Source organism: Homarus americanus, unplaced genomic scaffold (assembly GCF_018991925.1).
Source record: "Homarus americanus isolate GMGI-L3 unplaced genomic scaffold, GMGI_Hamer_2.0 scaffold31037, whole genome shotgun sequence".
Lineage (NCBI taxonomy): Eukaryota > Metazoa > Arthropoda > Malacostraca > Decapoda > Nephropidae > Homarus > Homarus americanus.
Window position 1 is genome coordinate 2,342,936 of NW_024722227.1, and position 18,522 is coordinate 2,361,457.

The 18,522-nt window shown below is 38.3% G+C and overlaps 1 protein-coding gene across 1 annotated transcript; it reads right to left on the reverse strand.

Moving 5' to 3' along the window:
- Nucleotides 1–308: 308 nt before the first annotated feature.
- LOC121862277 (beta carbonic anhydrase 1-like) lies at nt 309–16,897 on the reverse strand. Its single transcript, XM_042360399.1, has 5 exons — nt 16,685–16,897; nt 15,052–15,136; nt 14,370–14,509; nt 8,752–8,913; nt 309–940 (listed from the first exon to the last, which is right to left on the reverse strand). The coding sequence occupies exons 1-5, from the start codon at nt 16,784–16,786 to the stop codon at nt 653–655; spliced, it is 777 nt and encodes a 258-aa protein (XP_042216333.1). The 5' UTR covers nt 16,787–16,897; the 3' UTR covers nt 309–652.
- Nucleotides 16,898–18,522: the final 1,625 nt, after the last annotated feature.

The following is an 18,522-nucleotide window of genomic DNA, read 5'->3' on the forward strand; positions in this document are numbered from 1 at the left end:
GTTTTACATCGTCCTGTGCATACCATACCATGCATTTGGCTACTTTGGGCTTGCTATGATGACGCAAGAGATCTGCCCTAGCAACTGTACCGACACTCACAGCTGGTGGTGTGTTGGTGTGTCATTTCCATTGTTTACTGGTAGTTACTGGTAAATATTTTTTAACCTAACGAAACTATTACCCGTTTAGAGGTCGACCCCCATTTTTTGCCAAATAATTTGGTCTTAAAAACTTGAACTACACACAGGTATATACGGTAAATAAGGACATGGGAGGACCAAGTTTTTTTGGGGGGGGGGGGCAGCACATATACGCGGATTTTTAACATCCACGGGTATCTCTGTTACGTAACCCCCGCGTATGTTCAGGGCCGACTGTACTGTAAATTTAAAGTTTAACCCCATTCGTATCGGCGGCTGTTCATATTCAAGTTTAACCCCGTTCGCAAGTCAGGGTACCTCCTGTACAGGTATTTATGATACTGTTAACTGTATGAAGAATACATAGACATTTGTGTGGTTGGTTTACATTAAGGAGCCTATTTTCAATAGATTATCAGTATTCACCCCAACAGAATCCCTTAGTCCCAAAGTATTTCAGATCCGAAGGATTTCACTGTTTATAAAGTATATGTATATACAGTACAAAATATTAGGTGTAATACCTAAGTACTTCCTCTTCTAGTTTCTCCATATTGTTTTCATTCACATCAACAAACATTTTCTGTTGACGGCTAAAATAATAAATGTCTCCCGTATAAATATCAAACCATAAAGCGTGAATGTACACTCGGCCACGTGACAATCCCTCACGCATGAAGTTGTAGCTGGCTATGTTCTGTAGCTGCTGAAGTGTGTTCACCTGAGACAGCTTGTCTTCCTCAGTAAACTTGTTGTCTGGGTCAATGTATGCAATAAATCGCCGCATTGGGGTCTCTGCCTGGAATATTAAAATTGGTGACATGTGTTTTATTTACATTTGAAAAATAGATCCTTCTCTTAAAGTCACATGACTCAAGATTAATCAGCTTTAAAACTTAATTACTGTACTGTATATAAGAGTTATTCGTATCTAAGTCATTCATGCAAATAACTTATTTTATTCCAATTTGGTAACTTCTGCACACATGACTTGACTCAAGATTTTTTTAAAGAGAGAAAAAAGTGCCTGTTTGCCACTGTAAGGAGTTTACTTCATAAGGAACTAGAAAAGTCTAAAATGGTAGGACGGAGTTGAAACTGGTATTGTGATGCACCAGACATGGTGTATGCCAATCAAGTTAGTTGTTGATGGCCTAATAATTTAGTAGAATAAAAACCACGTAAAAACAGAGATTATTCACAATAAACACAGACCACACAAATTATTTCTGCTAGAGGTGATCACTCCAGCAGAGTACCACCACCTTTGACACTACACATGCCAATATGGTTAGAATGAATACAATCTGGCAAAAATGTGGATAAATAAATTTATTAAATTTGAAGTTGTTTTCTTGTTAAAGAGCATAGTTTTATTAATGAATTGATTTATCTAACCTCATTTAGATCTCTAAGTGAAATGAACATCCCATTATCACTTAAATAATACTTGATTAAGTTTTAGTCCAACTAGTCTTTGTTTATTTGAAAATTGTCATTTTCTTCTTAAAAATTCGGTTATTAATATCAGTTCAATCATTTAATTATACAATTTTTTTTCAAATCCAGTCAAGGCTCATTTGACAGGAATTTAATTTATAAGTCATTAACTAACTAGATCTGGTCATGACTTAATATAACCTTATACAGCTCCTCCCCGACTTACATCCACCCGCACTTACGACCTGCCTCAGTCGTACCAAAATTTTGTCAAATTACGTATTTTTGAGTCCCAACGTCAGTGATTGCACTGTGTACCGACACAATTTTCGTTTGTAATTCACTTTAAAATGGCTGGCAAGCTTAAAAGTGAGAGTTTTGTGGTGCTGAGAAGAAAAGAGACCCATTTTAGATTTTCTATGTATTATTTAAGCATTTTCGACTTATGACCTGGATTTGGGTCCCTAACTCTGTCGTAAGTCGGGGAGGAGCTGTATAATATAAATCCAAACTTGATGTCTTAATCACAATTTGAATGCTGGTATGGCCAGAGTAATTAACTTTGCCTTGACTATACAGGGTATAGTAATTATAGTGGCAAAGGTGATGGTTATCTCCATGCAGGTTAGCTTCCACCAAAAATTGAAGGTTGATCCTGAAATCCCCTTTCTGGCATTACATGTGTTGATCGTTATACAATAGATCAATATACAATTGATCAGTTTTAGGATGTTAAAAAATTAACACCATTTATTGCTATGCAATGGCTAAGATCAGTTTTATGATGGTCACAGCCTCCGATATTTGTTTACAACACCTAATAAACATGGTACAGTAATCCCGTGTTTTTTGGGGGTTTTTTATCGCGGTTTTGACCATTCACGGTTTTTTTACTCAAAAGTTATATACAGTATACAGTACTGTGTAGTATAAAATATCCTTTAAAAACAAAAATTAAAATTTGACGCCATTTTCAATATTCTCCTGTGTGGTGCGGCAAACAGACGCCACCCTTTCCCGCCTCAGACACCCTCTGCTCTGAGAAGCCTCAGTCCACATGTGCCTACCGTACTGTGAACGCTACTGTGATTACCTCTTCTGTTTGTCCTCCCACATGCATTCCACATGGCTCTGGGACGTAAGCCAGCCTCATCAAAGGCAAATATTACTAGCAAAGACTCTAAAGTGACCAAGAGATCAAGAATAGTGATGGCCTTAAAGGAAAAAACAGTTTTATTGGACAAGCTCGGAGCAGGTATGAGCTATGGCTCGAGATGTGATAAAGACTGACAATTTATTTGTGTCTTTTGTCAGAATACAAGTCTTCAAGTCAAGGAATGTAGGTGGGAAAGGACTGGCTGGCTGCCTGCGTGAGGGAGGGCAGACGCCGGGACAATAGGGAGAGGCTGGCAATGCGGATGTTGTCGACGGCAGCAAAATATAATTTTTTTTATTTACTTGTAAAAATTTTTTCTAAATACTTGTAACTGTGTTTATGTTTTTCCATTATTCCTTTTTATCCTCTTCACCACTGATCGGCTCGTTAGCCGCTTGGGCGATCGGTCACTTCTCTGTTATGCACTGTTGGCAAGTACTGGGCATGCACCGGCTCCTGAATGTACCTGAACCTGCTCCAGCGTTGGTCAAGTCTGGTCTTGAAAGAGCTCACGCTCGGTGCCGTTACAACACTTTCTGGTAGATTGTTCCAAAAGTTCACAACTCTCACTCTGAAAAAGTTTGCCCTCACAATTTTCTGGACCTGCGGCTTCTTCAATCTTGAGCTGTGACCCCTTGTGGGGCGAGCGTCCGCCAGCTCCAAATAAGGAAACTCGACTGAGAAGTGCCCCTTGAGATGCTTATACACCTCAATTAGGTTGCCCCTTGCCCGTCTGTAGTATAAGCTAGGCAAGTTCAGGCGCTCCAATCTCTCAGGGTAGTTGAGGTGCCGAAGTGCAGGCACCAGTCTGGTGGCCCTCCTTTGAACATTTTCAACCAACTGACAGTCCCTAGCATATCTCGGGGCCGAGACGGGGTGACAACACTCCAGATGGGGAAGCACTTCACTCTTCAAGATCGTTACGAGGGACGGACCGTCTAGATATCTGAACGACCTTATAAGACCCAATAATTTATTTGCCTGATTTACCTTCTCACAATGGCCTGAGAACTTCAACTCATTGTCAGCATACACACGATAGGTCCTTCTCACATTCAGTCATAAATAATGCAGTTTCTTCTTCCTGTTGGAACATGTGATACGCCTCCTTACTGTTGGTACGCCCCAGGTGCATCCTCTTGCACTTCGTGACATTGGATCTAAGCAGCCATTTCTTCAACAGAGATCCTTCTGCGGCTCTTCACAGTTCGCATGGTTCTTGATTTCCCGAAATAACTTGGCGTCATCGGCAAACATTTGTATGGAGGAGTGTACAATGTCAGGCATGTCATTTGTGAAACAAACAGCAGCAGGCCCAAACACTGCACTGTGGTACCCTGCTTGTGACAGATACAGATGATGATTTCGTGCCATTAATCACCACACACAGCTTGCGGTCATGTAGAAAATCTTCTATCCACGCTAGGACATTTCCCCGAATTCCGTACCCTTTCAGTTTGATTTTCAGCCTTTCGTGGGGCACAGTCGAAAGCCTTGGCAAAACCTAGGTATATATTGTCGTTATTACCACCCTGTTCCAGAATATGGGTCCAAATATCCAATACCTTGAGCAATTGTGTTAAGCAGGAGCGCCCCGGCATAAAACCGTGTTGGCAATCCTTTACAAGGTTGTTTCATAGTACAGTAGATGTTCCATCGCGGCATCTCAGATAATACTCTCAAGTACTTTACATATTGTGCTGGTCAGGCTCACCGGTCTATAGTTGTTCATGGAGTGACGATCGCCCTTCTTGAAGACAGGACTCACATAAGCCACTTTCCAATCACTGGGGACTTGTTCATCCAGGCATTTACAAAACAGGATCTTCAGGGGCTCAGCAAGCTCGTTGCACAACTTTCTTAGCACTCTGGGATGCACCATGTCAGGGCCGGGACTCTTATGGACCTTTAGCTTTGACAGTTTATTTCTAATACCCTCTTCTGTGAACACAATGTGGGTCAGTGCTGTGTCGAACAGTCTGTCCTCAAATGCAGGAAGGTTAATCGCATCCTCTCTTGTGAACACCGAGGAAAAGAAGCTGTTCAATGCCTCAGCTTTATCCTGGTCAGAGTCTGCGTAACTACCATCTTCAAGCCTCAGGTCTGATACTCCAACTCGCATTTTTAATTTCGACTTTGCATAGCGGTAAAACGCCTTTGGGTTTGACTTGACCTCACTTGCAACCAGCCTCTGGAACTCCTTTTCAGCCCTTTTACACTTTACCTTAGCTTGGTTTCTGACTCATGCATACATCCTCCTGTCCTGCTCATCGTTTGACCCAACCCATGTCTTGAATTTCTGGGTTTTCTTCTTAACTTTGTCGACCGCTGCATGGTTCATGTGTAGGGATCCCCTCGTATTCCTAGAGGCACTGGGTTTGATCTTGGGTATATATTTATCTATCAAATGGGTCACTTTACTAGTTATGATATTCAGCGTGTCTGCGTTCTTGTGCCTTAATGAGTCAGGCCAGTGGATACCCCTCATCTCTTCCCTCATCCCATTGTAATTTCCCTTGTAATATTTGCACCTTGGTCTGGCCTTATCTTTAACTAGGTAACAGTTAAATCTGAATGACAACACTATATGGTGACTGGTGCCAACTGGGGCAAAGTGTTCCAATTTGGCCACCATACCCTTCTCGTTTGTTATGATGAAGTCTAGTAGCTTGGGTGTTTGCTTCCCTCTGTAATGTGTCGGGTCTCTAACATGTTAGAACAGAAAATTATCTCTCAGAGTTTCTACAAAAAGAGTAGCAGGGTTATTCAAGTCACTTGGGGTGAACTCGTTTCTCCAGTCGATGTCGCCGTAGTTAAAGTCCCCTATGATGAGGAGGTGGCTAGGGTTGAGCATCGACGCGTTGTCTATTAAGGCTCTTAAGTTCCTTTGATTTACTGTAGTGGTCCACAGTTTGGGGATCTGTAGATACACCCGATGATAAGTAAGTCTCCTCCCTTTAATTTAATTTTACACCACTTGGACTCTTCAAAAACATCCTCTCCCTGTACCATTGCCTTGCTGGCCCTAAGGTCTTGCCTAGCATAGATAACCACACCCCTCTTGCAAGTTTCTTGAGAAAGGTTCGTAAATAAGTCATATCCATCAATACTGAACTCGCATTCCTCTGGGTCGATTCTCCTGTTCTTGTACAACAGTTCTACAACTCCTACAATATCGGGTTGGTGTACCTTCAGTATAGTGTTTCAAACTCCTCTCTCTTATCAAGGAACGTGTCAGTATTAGTGTACATGACATTCAAGCCGGAATTTGTTCTCGGTAACGTCTCTGCTCTTAGTAGTAACTCCAGCCCCCCCCCCCCATTCTCAGAAGCTGCAGCATTTGCTAACTACACTGTATTTTGCAGGGTGTGGTTAGAAATGTCATTGTTTACACGGCACTCGCCTCCTTCCGGGTGGGGGGTGGAGGATGCGCTGCTGCCCCCTGGCCCTGTGTCGGCACACTTGCTTCCACTACCCTCTCCCTGAATATAACCCATGTACACCCGACCCCGTTTCTCCTCGACTTATTATACTACAATATGATTAGTTTCAAATAAAGATGTTAGTAAATGCCGGTACAGTGCATCAGTGATCAGTGTGACCACTGGGCAGTGAGTGGAGAGCATGGTGTGGTTAAGTGCATGACCTACCTGAGCTGTTTGGTGGCCACAGGTACAGTGATTCCTAAAAGAGTATTCGCGGTTTGGGCTTTTCGCAGGGGTTTCAGGAACATAATTCCCGCGAAAAACACGGGATTACTGTACTTACAAAATTATTTTATAAGATATTTTTATTAATTTCCTTATCTAAACTATTGTGTATTATGAATACAGTCTCTCCTCGACTTACAAGGGCCATGGTTGTATAAAATATTTTTCACATTACGTATTTTCGAGTCCCAACGTTAATGATCACGCTGTGTACTGACAAAATTTTCGTTTGTATTTCCCTTTAATATGGCTGACAAGCGTAAAAGTGAGAGTTCTCGTGGTGCTGAGAAGAAAAAGAGACACCAATTTTAGAATTTCTATGTATTATTTTCACCTTTTCGACTTACGAACTGGTCGTCGAGAGAACCGATCTTAAGTGGAGGAGAGACTGTATGTGTGTGTGACAATGACATGTATATAAAGACAGCTGTTGATTCTGCTAAATGATTATGCTTTCTGACACACATTCAGTATTTAATGACAGCTGAGGGATCGCAACATACTATACTGTACACGTACATAATATGTAAAGTAAATGAAAATATATCTTTTGTTGTATATGAGTACAGAGTATAGTTATTGTTTTTATGTCTATTTCTAAATTATTTGAGTTATTTAAATATTATTTAATCATTATCGCAGCAGGATATAAAATTTGTATGGGCTCAGGAACAGAACCTATTTTTCCCCATAAGTTATTAATATCGATATACAATCGATCACTTAATGATGGCCTTTTGAGGTTCTTAACCTCTGTTATGTAGTCAAACGGGTCTTGAAATAGGGATTGCTTACTAGGGGGTCTATGATGGGGCCCCTAGTGTCAATCAGGGTTAATCTCTTATTCAGTCAACTTCATGTGAGGGGACTCGTGCACTGGGAAAAATGGGTGGAACTGATATCTGACCAAGCAGTGTCTGTCTGTTCGCTATGCACAGCAACAATTTTGAAGATACAGAGCTGAAGTTTGGCACGGAGATGACCATGCACCCCAGAAATGTACCAAAGGTGGAATTTTGAGGGATTGACCTGAGGGAGGGAAGAATGCTGGGAATCTATACAGCACAAAAACATTTCCGACACCAACCTGCCAGATTTTGGAACATCTCACCTATATCAGCTCTTGAGTGTGTGAGAAAGTATAATACAGTACACTGTATTTTGTTATTGCAGGTCTTTTCCCCTCAACTACTTTCTTTTATAAGTTTATGATACAACTTTAATTTCCAACAAATTCATAGCTTAGCTTTACTCTCAAATCCCCAGCCTTCCCTTCTATACAATCTTAAAAAAAAAAAAATTCCTTCTGGTCTGCATGCTTACTACCTCTTCTGCTCATCTACTTCCACATTTGTTTATAAAGTTTTTTCATGTTTACTTCTTCCTTACCACTGCATATTCAATGAACATATTCCACCATGCATCTCCCTATTTTATATCAAAAACTTTCCCGCAAAAACCTCTACACTACTACCTCATTGATATTTATGTTTATTCACATATGCAAGCTAAAACTGTAATGTGAAGTAGTTTTCTGAATAATTCAATTGAAAGCCAAGCAAAGATGACATATATTCCTGGCTGTAACTTATTAAACAATAATGTAAAAAAATCATCAGAAAGAAAACACCCTGGCACATGTACAGTTGCCTCCACATGAACATACCACAGCCTGGGAGTGAGTGGGGCTCGGGTATGAGATGTGGCAATACAGCTCCATTCAGGGCTGAATGATTGAATGTGAAACAGCGAAATTACCTTGTTTGCAATAAGATACAAACAATAAAGGAGGAAAACGGATAAATAAACCCTGTAATATATTTTATGCAGCATTGTTGCACAGCCACGACCAAGTGACCAAGACTGAATTACGGGAAAACGGCAAACAGAGTAATCCACGGTTTCACACCCATGACTACAGCACTGCGTTACCACATTCATAAATGTGCCCTGACACACATCTAGGCCGCAGTACGTTCATGTGGAGGCAACTGTACAATACCCATCCGTATACAGTACAGTAATACTGTAGTCGATCTTGTGGGTTAAATGCATAATGAAATCTATAATTCAATATAAAGACACTGAAAAGGTAACAAGACGCCATTAGATTCTACATAACTTACATCTATAGTAGTTATGATATGGGAAGGGTTATTTAGAGAACATACCTATACAGTTTTTATACAATTTATCAAAAAGCTAAAGTTTCAAGGTTTACAACTTATTTATTACAATTAAGACTACATATGTCAAAAATAACAATGTTATAAGCAAAGCTCAAAATTTTTTAGGAATTCTTACCTGAAATACCAGGGGAGCTTGGAAATTTGCCAATTCTAACTGTGCAAACTTTCCTACAGAAGAGTGCCCATGGCGCATAAGCCAAGCTTTCAGAGGGGAGAGCTTCAGCATTTCGTGAAGTGTGCGATCACTGTTGCGCATCATGTGTAGCATGTTCATTGCCTGTCAATACATTTACATAGTACTATTCATATGGCATGCAGCAACACTGTACTTATGCATCTCTTGACCTAATTGGCTCATCCATTTTCTCCTTATGTCAGAACTACTCAGACCACTTCTATGCAAAACTTCACCAATACTCTCAGTACCCAGCCATCTTCATAAATCTGAACAAGGTTTCTTATCTTTCCTTCCATTCTCATTTCAGTTTGCTCAAACCTTTGTATGTACATAATCCTCTTTAACTGCCGTACATAATCCTCTTTAACTGCCATACATCACACTCCTCACACCAGTTGCATACATCTTTCCTTTCACATGAAGAGAAGGTCCTCTTGCCTTCAATAAAGGAAACAACTCCCTAAATTTCCCCCAGCCACTTCTGACTCATTGCAACTGAGCAGGTTGCAGACTGCCTCCAAAACTGATCATGTTACCTTGGTTGTAGAACTCACTGACACAGTTCAGGGATATATCCCCAATGCTGAGTTTCTCCAGACTTGCAAGGGTCACATGATTACCTGCATATACAGCACGATCAACCCTTTGAGCACTTAACTCGACAAAAGTTGTATCTAATGGTTTTTGGTAGTGGGATTAAAATCGACTTTTGTCCACACCTGAAGAAATTTTTTTGGCCGTCAAGACTTAATTCAAATATCATTGAAGAGTTTTGAATTATATGCTCAGCTTCGTGTGATTTGTTGGTGAACGGTGGGAGCTCAGAGACCAAAACATTCTCTGACGTCACTATGGATTATGTCAGCTGATTCCCACTGACACTATCAGACTTCTCAGTTTATATGCCATGACAACATTATTACTGAATCATGAATAGATGGAGAATACAATGATATATAAATAAATGAATTACTGTATTTCATTATAATAAAGGAGAAATGAGTGTGTTTAGGCACCACAGTTTGTTGAAGCCTGGACAGCTAATCAGCTGATCACCACTACCCACACATTTCAGCTAATCTGTGTACTGGAAATAGGTTAGGATGAGTCATGAGTAAATATATGTTATAACAAATAGGTTAACAGTGAAACAGGTTAATAGTGCATAAATATAATCAGTGATCAGCAATAACACGTCATTTGCCAAGGCTCAGTAGGTCTACCGGTACGCTACACAGGGGCATCAGTTGTATGTTTGACAGCACAGTAATGTACTGTGCAGTTATTTATAGTGAAAACCCATTATTATTAATGTTTTAGTTATTATTTTAGTATATTTGAGTCACCGTATTCATTTTTATTATGCTATCCAGTTCTGGTGAAAGTGGTATAATGTAGTACTGTAATAATATTTAAATTTGTATTTTTATTGCTACTATATTTCTTGTAATTTTTTTTAATAACCTATATTATATTTAGGCGTGTCATTGTAATTACTTGCTATAATCTGTATTTTTTGGAGTTGTAATTTATCAAATTAAAATTTGTTCTCTAATTATTCAAAATTTCATATACAGTACTGTACAGTACTGTATTATATACAGTAGCATATAATTACTGCATAATGTTATCAATTGTACAGCATTTTATTTATAAGTAGTTGTAATTCTGTATTATACTTATATGATATATACAGTACTGTATTTGTAATTTGACATGTTTTTGCTATCATTTTGACCCTTTTTTAAGCTTATTTATAATTTTCAGGCAATTTCAATGGCATATATAAAAACTTCATCATCACAACCACAAAGGAAAAAAAGACTAGAATAGCACTTTCAGTTTGTGGGCAGAAAATTTAACTTTTCGTGAACGACTCTGAAATCATAGGCATTTCTGGAAAGGTTAAGTCAGCAAAATCCTGTTGTCTGCCATTTACACTCCTGCTCCTAGTGTTTACCCACTTTCCACAGTCAGTGCACATTATTAAGTTGCTGCCATTTTAAAGGTTAAACTTTTGGTAATAAGTGAGCTAGTTGGGTAGTCTTTAATTAACTCAGGGAGTTGTGACCTGCCTTGCTATCTGTTCCAACACCGTGGGTTGGCGTTAGGAAGAGCACCCAGCTGTAAAATTTGCTTCAACATGCCATATGTCAATTGGGTCACCAGAGCTGTGCCTATTCCCTGGTCTCTGCTGCATTTTCTGGGCAGGTGCTCTGGGTTTGCAGTAGTGAATGAGGGTATATATCCCATTCTAGTTTTACCCAACAGCTGCCATCAGGTAATCACAATTAACCCTAACAAGTGTGGAAAATGACAATAAAACATTGATGATGATGATGATGAGTATGAATATGAGGACATGCATTAGAAGTTGCAGCTCTGTTTATGTGTATGACTCAAGTTAAGAAACACATGGCAGGAATTTGCTCTCGAGTTTTGGAGATCTTCAGATGCTGGACATTCAAATTTTGTAAGTTTGACTGTACAGTATTAATATTTTATGTAAAATATAGCTTCAATATGTGCAGTAAACCCTCATCAAGTATTTTACATTTCTTCATTTAGTTAAACTGTATTAGTCAAACAAATAATATGATTTTCATCCCACTGAGTGGCACAAGTGTGTAAGACTGAAAGCAGGGAGATAGGAAGCAGCTTCCTCCCTTCCCCACCATGCCCAGTCTTACACACATAGCCAGCCCATTCACTGCAGTGTAAATAAAGGTGTATTACTGGCAGATTACTGGGGAAAAACAACAAATATGAATGCTTACCAAAATAACTACAGTACATACCCACCTCCTGAACAAAGGTTGCAAAAATTTAATCTATACTGTAGTTCTGTACATAAATTTAACCCTTAAACTATGGAGTGCATTATATAATGACAAGGTTTTCATGCCACTGATTTAAAACTGTGTCCCAAGATTAGCATTCATTAAGAGAATCACATGTTCATCAAACCTCCTCATGGTACTCATACCTTAGTAGGGCTTGTAGTTATCTTTCAGGCGTCATGGAAGACACACTTTAGCTGTCGTCATTGGCAATCTGCCTCCCGCCACCCCCAGTTTCCCTCTAATAGCTTGGCTCCCACACACTCACTTAGAACACTCCATCACAGCAAAAGAAAGGTGTACTGTATAAACTTTTATCCATCAATTTTCCATACATCTGCAGCATATCTTTAATTCTGTAGTCAGCTTTTCCTGCAGTCACAGTTTAAAGTTAAGAATCATCTGGGTAGCTGAAGTTGAAGCAACAGATGAGATGATATGTATGAAATGGATGTACAGGACACAGATAGTTCAGGAGACTAACACTCAACAAGTCAGCATATTGTGGTGTTTTACCACTTAAAATTACTACTAATATTGTAACCACAATTACCATTACCCAAGATAAGTTTCGAAGACCACTTAGGATTAGCCATTGGCAGTGTGGTGTTACAGTATACACAGAAAGTTATTATGTTACATAACAAAAAATGAACATTAATTTTTTTTTTTTTTACGGGGATTAGCCCACCCGGGCACAGGTCACTGACCCACATAGGGGCCTGGGGGGCGAAAATGTAATAATAATAATAATAATAATAATAATAATAATAATAATAATAATAATAATAATAATAATAATAATAATAATAACAACAATAACAATAACAATAACAATAACAATAATAATAATAATAATAATAATAATAATAATAATTCATAGTAAATAAAATTTATAATAAAAAATACAAAATTGAAAATAAAATAATAAATTTATAGTGATAATGATAATAATAATACTGTAATAATAATAATAATAATAACAACACTGTAATAATAATAATAATAATAACAATAACAATAATAATAATAATAATAATAATAAAGAAATTAAAAAATGAGAAAAAAGATAAAAAGTGAGAAACAATATACATATGTTGTGTTGTCAATAGTAAGAGAAACAATTGAGACCCTACAATTGTGTGTAAATGAGGCAGAAAGTCAGATCAACAACCTGGGACTTGGTCACAATTTTTGTGATGCCATATGGCAGCAGGGTCTACCATTAGACAATAACATTATGCTTCCAATATATTCCCTGGCGGTAGTACCTCCCTGTTTGGTAGCTTTATACAAGTGACTTGTATACTGTACAGTAATATATAATATAAGCAATTCTGTATCCATCTTAATGTGCCCACCCTTTATTGACAGATAAATTTGTATACTCAGTATATACTGTACAGTACTGTATATCATTAATATGCAATGAGAAATTAATTTTTAATTGCTGTATGACCTGCTAAATAAATTTAGAAACCAGAAACATGTCTGAAGCGTGAGCTGTGATCTTGACCTACATGCTCGTTAGCTAATGAAAAATGAACTACGTACTGAGGTTATCTATTGTATAGTACAGTAAACCCTTGTTTAACTGACCCATATGGGGGGAGGGGAGGGGCGGGTCAGAAAAGCCGTTAAGTCAGATAATTCAGGTACTGTACTGTACAAAAATTTAAAATATGTATGAAAATAGTAAAAGTATTTCAAATAAAAAAATTTGATACGAGGACGCTCAACTGTGTAAGCTACCATCGTGGGAGCCATATTTGTTTGGTATTGTTCAGTGGTGGGTTGATGCTCTTACAACATTCACTTAATATCCATTTATAAATTTATTTGAGCCCTAGAACAATGAGTGCTAAACATGCACAATGGTTGTGCTCACAGAAAGATGAGGAAGTTAAATTAGATGTGGTAAATAGATTTGAAGGACATTGAGCTGTGGACATAGCAAGAGCTGTCGGTTGGCAGCCTACAACTGTAAGTAAGAACAATTTGTGGAAATTTTTGGGTCGGTTATTCGAGGGTCGGTTTAGTGAGTGTTTACTGTACAGTATTGTACGTACAATTAACAAATTAAATATCATTCCTTAACTTTACAAACACGATAAATACAGATACACCACCGATTTTCCGGGAACTGATGGTCCAGCACCTCCTTTAGTCTGGACAAAATTATGAGGGGGGCACTTAACTCCCCTCCCTCCCTCCCAGCCAGGGTGAAGTAGTTTTAGGCTTAAAGTTTTTCTTATAAAATTTCACAGACTAAACTTAGCAGAATATAACTTATATTGGTGGAATCCTTGTAAGATAGTGATTAATTTGAGTAGAGACATCACAAAGTTTGCACAAGAGATAAAAATTTTAGTCTAGTGTAGTACATTTGAGTACAAAGTGTGTACGTACAGTAATGTTGCTCAAAATTATGGCTTTTTCACATTTAATTTGCAATTAATATTAGTTTAATTTAAGTTTCTAGCAGTCCATGGTGCTTTAGAGACACAGGAGGTGTATAATTAGTGGGTCAGAGGTGTACTGTTGAATTATTATTACCTGACCTCGGTTGGTCTGGTAAAACGGATAATCCAGCAAGGCTTTGGAACCAAGGGTGCCGGAAAATTGGTGGTGTGCCTGTACATCGAATGGCAAAACCTCATAGCTGGAATTAATTTATCAAGAACCAAAACTGGAGTATAGTGCAGTACTAGATACCTTGCAGTCGGAGTGGCCACAGACAATGACATGCTTGATGCCATTGATGACGCAGCCCAGCTCCAGGGCGGCAGGTTCTGTTGTGATCTCCTCATGACCACAAAGATTGGCATGAGGCACCAAGTTCCCAGCATTACGTACTGCATAGGGATTCTTCAATGAAAAGTGAGGAACACAGACATTCCTAAAGTCTAGAAAACCCTTGTTTATATACAATCTCTGAAAATCATTCCTCTTTTTTTTTAATAATCCATATACATACTGTAAATATATGTGATTTTCTTGTTTAGTGGAATGTGGATAAAACAAAGTACTGCAAATATTAATTAAGTTGGAAATAATGTACCTTTTAAATAGCTGTAGATGGTATAACTTGGTGCCCCAATACATATTTCCGTGAATATCTGGAAATTCATAAAATCCAGACCTACTTGCCCGAGAATAGTAAGGTCTAACAAGGGGTTATTCTATGCTTTCTATAATTACAGCTACAATAGGGCAGGCTTACTACCGTTAATTGTTGAGATAAGTACCAGCCTGTATGACAGGTCTCCTGGGTCATAAACTCTTTAGCTTAGTGAGTGCATTATACTCAAGGTGTCTACTGAAGGGTAGCTGGCCATAAAATCAAAAGAAGAGAGTAAAGCAACATTAAACATGAAATTAATCTGTCATCACTTACCAATAAACATATCGCCTACGTTAGTTTGGGTGAACCTTGTTGGAAGCATCCGACTGTCCATGCAGGTGAAGAAAACTGCTTGGGGCTGTAATTAATAACAATATATATCATATCTTAAATTATGACAGACACATACTGTAGATACCATACATGTTTAACGTATTGAGTTAAAAATCATCACACAAATTCACATTGGTTCACCAAATGCACATAAACAGTAAAATGACAACACAACTTGTCGATTCAAATTACGGATACCCCGAGAAAGACATTAGAGGCTTAATTCCATTGGGGACAAGATGACTGGATGAAATATGGCAGGCCTTAATTTCAGTAAACCTACAATATAAATTAATAAATTTGTCTGATAACAAAAGTGATCACAAGAATTACTGCACATTACATCATTAAACTGAACTGTATAGTAACAGTCATCACAATTTTGCAGCCATTTTCCATGCTTACATGAGTTAGCCGCGGTTACCTGATGGGAGCTCTCTATGTTGGAAGAGATTAACTGAGCACCCAGATCATAACATGATTACTGAATTGTGACTAAATTTCAAATGAACACCAATTTTCCTACCAATTTCTATGACAGTGGAATGACTTACCAGATACTGCTACATTGCAGTACCCCCCTGTACAGTGTATATGATTTCATATTAAAAAAATTAACCATCATTACCAAACCAGCAACTAAAAAATACACAAAAACCACTAGAAAAACCAAAACCTAACCTAATCTAACTTAACTGACTCTCACCATATGATGGAATCACCTATTTCTAACCTTATTGGCCTGGTTCTTGTTCGTCGTTGCATTCTGGGATTCTTACCCAACGCCACATATGTTGATCTTTGCGATATTTACATTCCGTCTTGCTCTTAGTACACTTTACTGAGGTTGGAAGAACACCATGCGATCGAAAAAATGCTATAGTTTCTACGTTTTTTCCCCAAAAACTCGCAATCAGCTCCATATACTTTAAGTGACATCCATCGCAGACTTCCATGGTCGCAACTAACTTGAATTTCAAAATATGAGACTCAAAATAAAACTCAATTTTGATTGGGCCAAATATACTCTGAATTAGCAAAAACGCTTTTGATGGGCCGCGTGACGTGTACACATGCGCGTTATGATTTATGAGACACGAGAGACACACACAGTGTTAGGCGAGAGGCAGACGATAATGGCGGGAAATAATGGAAGAAAATATAAATTTATTTGGAAAAGCTATCTCCGTTATTATACATTTCCGGCGGTAATGTAAAAGATGAAAATTATCTTATAATTAGACGTCTTATTCGAATAAGATAATAGATTAGTGGTAGGAATGAACGGTGTATAAACGCAATAATACCTTTATTAAAACTGTAACAGTCTACCCTCAACTCTACTCAATGCTTTATTAATAAAACATGGACTTTTTGTTTAATATCATAATATTAGTGTGTAGTAAAAATTTAAACAAATTAGGACAATTCCATCTGGTGGTCACCATCTTCTACACCTTTATAAGTTGCAGTTACTGGAGAAGATCACCCTAGATTATAACCTTAGTTCCTACATGTACAGTTATATAACCCAGCAGCTACTACTTCAGGACACAACTTCTAATTAACTTACGTGTGGATCATCTCGCACCACCTCAAACTGTTTCACCATGCCTTCTCTGTACGTCTGTCTGTATCTCATCACACCTTGCAAAATCCGATGCATCCCCATCATGAACACACGAAAAACGACAGTAACAGTCAAGTGAAGGAGGCACCAAGTCGTCCAGCCTCTAACCACCTCGCAGACGACACTGTTAATGTTTACATCCCTCCCGAAGGCCGGAGACCGAGGCTCACAGTGCGGCTAGTGTTAGTCCAAATACCTCGACCACATTCTCAAAAGCCTTCATATTTTTTTTATACAAATGGATACAAATGACCCACAGATAGCCAACAAATTAATAAGTATGACTTATGTAAATTTAGGCTAGATAAGTTTAATCGGTTAATATTGCTTAAAAGATAAAGGATTTTGTAGTTTTCTTCAATCGACTATGTTTAACATTACCCATTTGTTTAAATCTAAACAAACTGTAGTACAGGTGTTGTGGTGTGATTTATGAAAGTTGTTGAACAATACTGAAGTTGCTATACAGTATCACACTTTATTACACAAACTGTACAGTGCTTAAGGAAATCAATAATTAGCTCAGGGTATTTTTTACAAGTAGACAACCAACGAACCTCATGATTTTTTCTTACCAATCAATGTAATTGACCATTATAAACTTTTTTTATTTTATATAATATGCTCGCAAATGTTTAATAACGGCAATAGAATAGTCGTTAAAATAACTTTTTCCAATACAGGTACTGTAAGTCTCTCGCATCAGTCAGGACTATCACTCGAGTTTCTACGTCACACTTGGTTATGTAAGCGTTACGCTCTGGCAACATCTCTTTAACCCTAACGTAAAACAACAGGTTAGGTTACATTACATTGTCAGGTTAGGTTAGGTTACATTACGTTGTTAGGTTAGGTTAGTTTTGGTGCTTTTTAGTTGTTGAGTAATGTGTTTTTCCGATGTTTTTTGTTGTGATTTCAACGAATTTGACCATGATTTTTGCCACCAATTAGCTGTGTGTGCATCTCCCACCCCAAAACCCCTCGGGTCCCACATATTAGAGGTGGGGGCATAACTCAAAAACGGCTAATTTGTGAAAAAATCATTGTCAAATTCGTTGAAATCACAACAAAAAGCATCGGAAAAACACATTGTTCGACAAAAAATCCATGGTTGTCCACTAGTAAAAGTCTACCTAGCTCAGGATTACCAAGTAAGTATACCCGCACTGTCTATACATCCTTTTGATTTATCATTTCACATCTATCAGTTTACTAAACTTTCGGGCAGTTGGTCTGTACTTTTACTTCGTTCTTATGAACTTTGTTGCCAAGTGTTAGTAGAGAAAGAAACTGGAGTACAGTATTTGGGAATGCCTTATATATTTGATTTTCTGTGGCCTGCCAGAGAGCGTTGTGACGGCACCGAGTGTGAGCTGTTTCAAGACCAGACTTGACCAACACTGGAGCAGGTTCAAATACATTCAGGAGCCAGTGCATGCCTAGTACTTGCTAACAGTGTGTAACAGATATGTGACTGATCGCCCAAGCGGCTAATGAGCCGATCAGTGGTGAAGAGGATAAAAGTAGAAAGTAGTAAAAGTAGTGTCAATATCATAGTGAGTCCATGTGACCAAAAAAATGCCAGTATTAAAGAATAATTCTAGGTACAGTAATGGAAAATTTCCAAACACTGGCATCTCATTGACTATATCATTGTCAGAGAAAGAGATCGCCAAGATGTCCTCGTGCGTGGCTCAGACCACTGTGACACTGATCATCGACTTGTCAGAGCCAAGCTCTCACTTCACGTAGCCCCAAAGCAGCAAAGGCAGCAAGCCTCT

Bases quoted from the DNA above. Each gene is read 5' to 3' on its own strand.
- LOC121862277 (XM_042360399.1), bottom strand. From the start codon at position 16,786: ATGATGGGGATGCATCGGATTTTGCAAGGTGTGATGAGATACAGACAG. The intron at 15,137-16,684 runs GTAAGTTAATTA...TATTAATTACAG, and splicing joins TGGTGCGAGATGATCCACAC to CCCCAAGCAGTTTTCTTCAC. The intron at 14,510-15,051 runs GTAAGTGATGAC...ATCCCTATGCAG, and splicing joins CGTAGGCGATATGTTTATTG to TACGTAATGCTGGGAACTTG.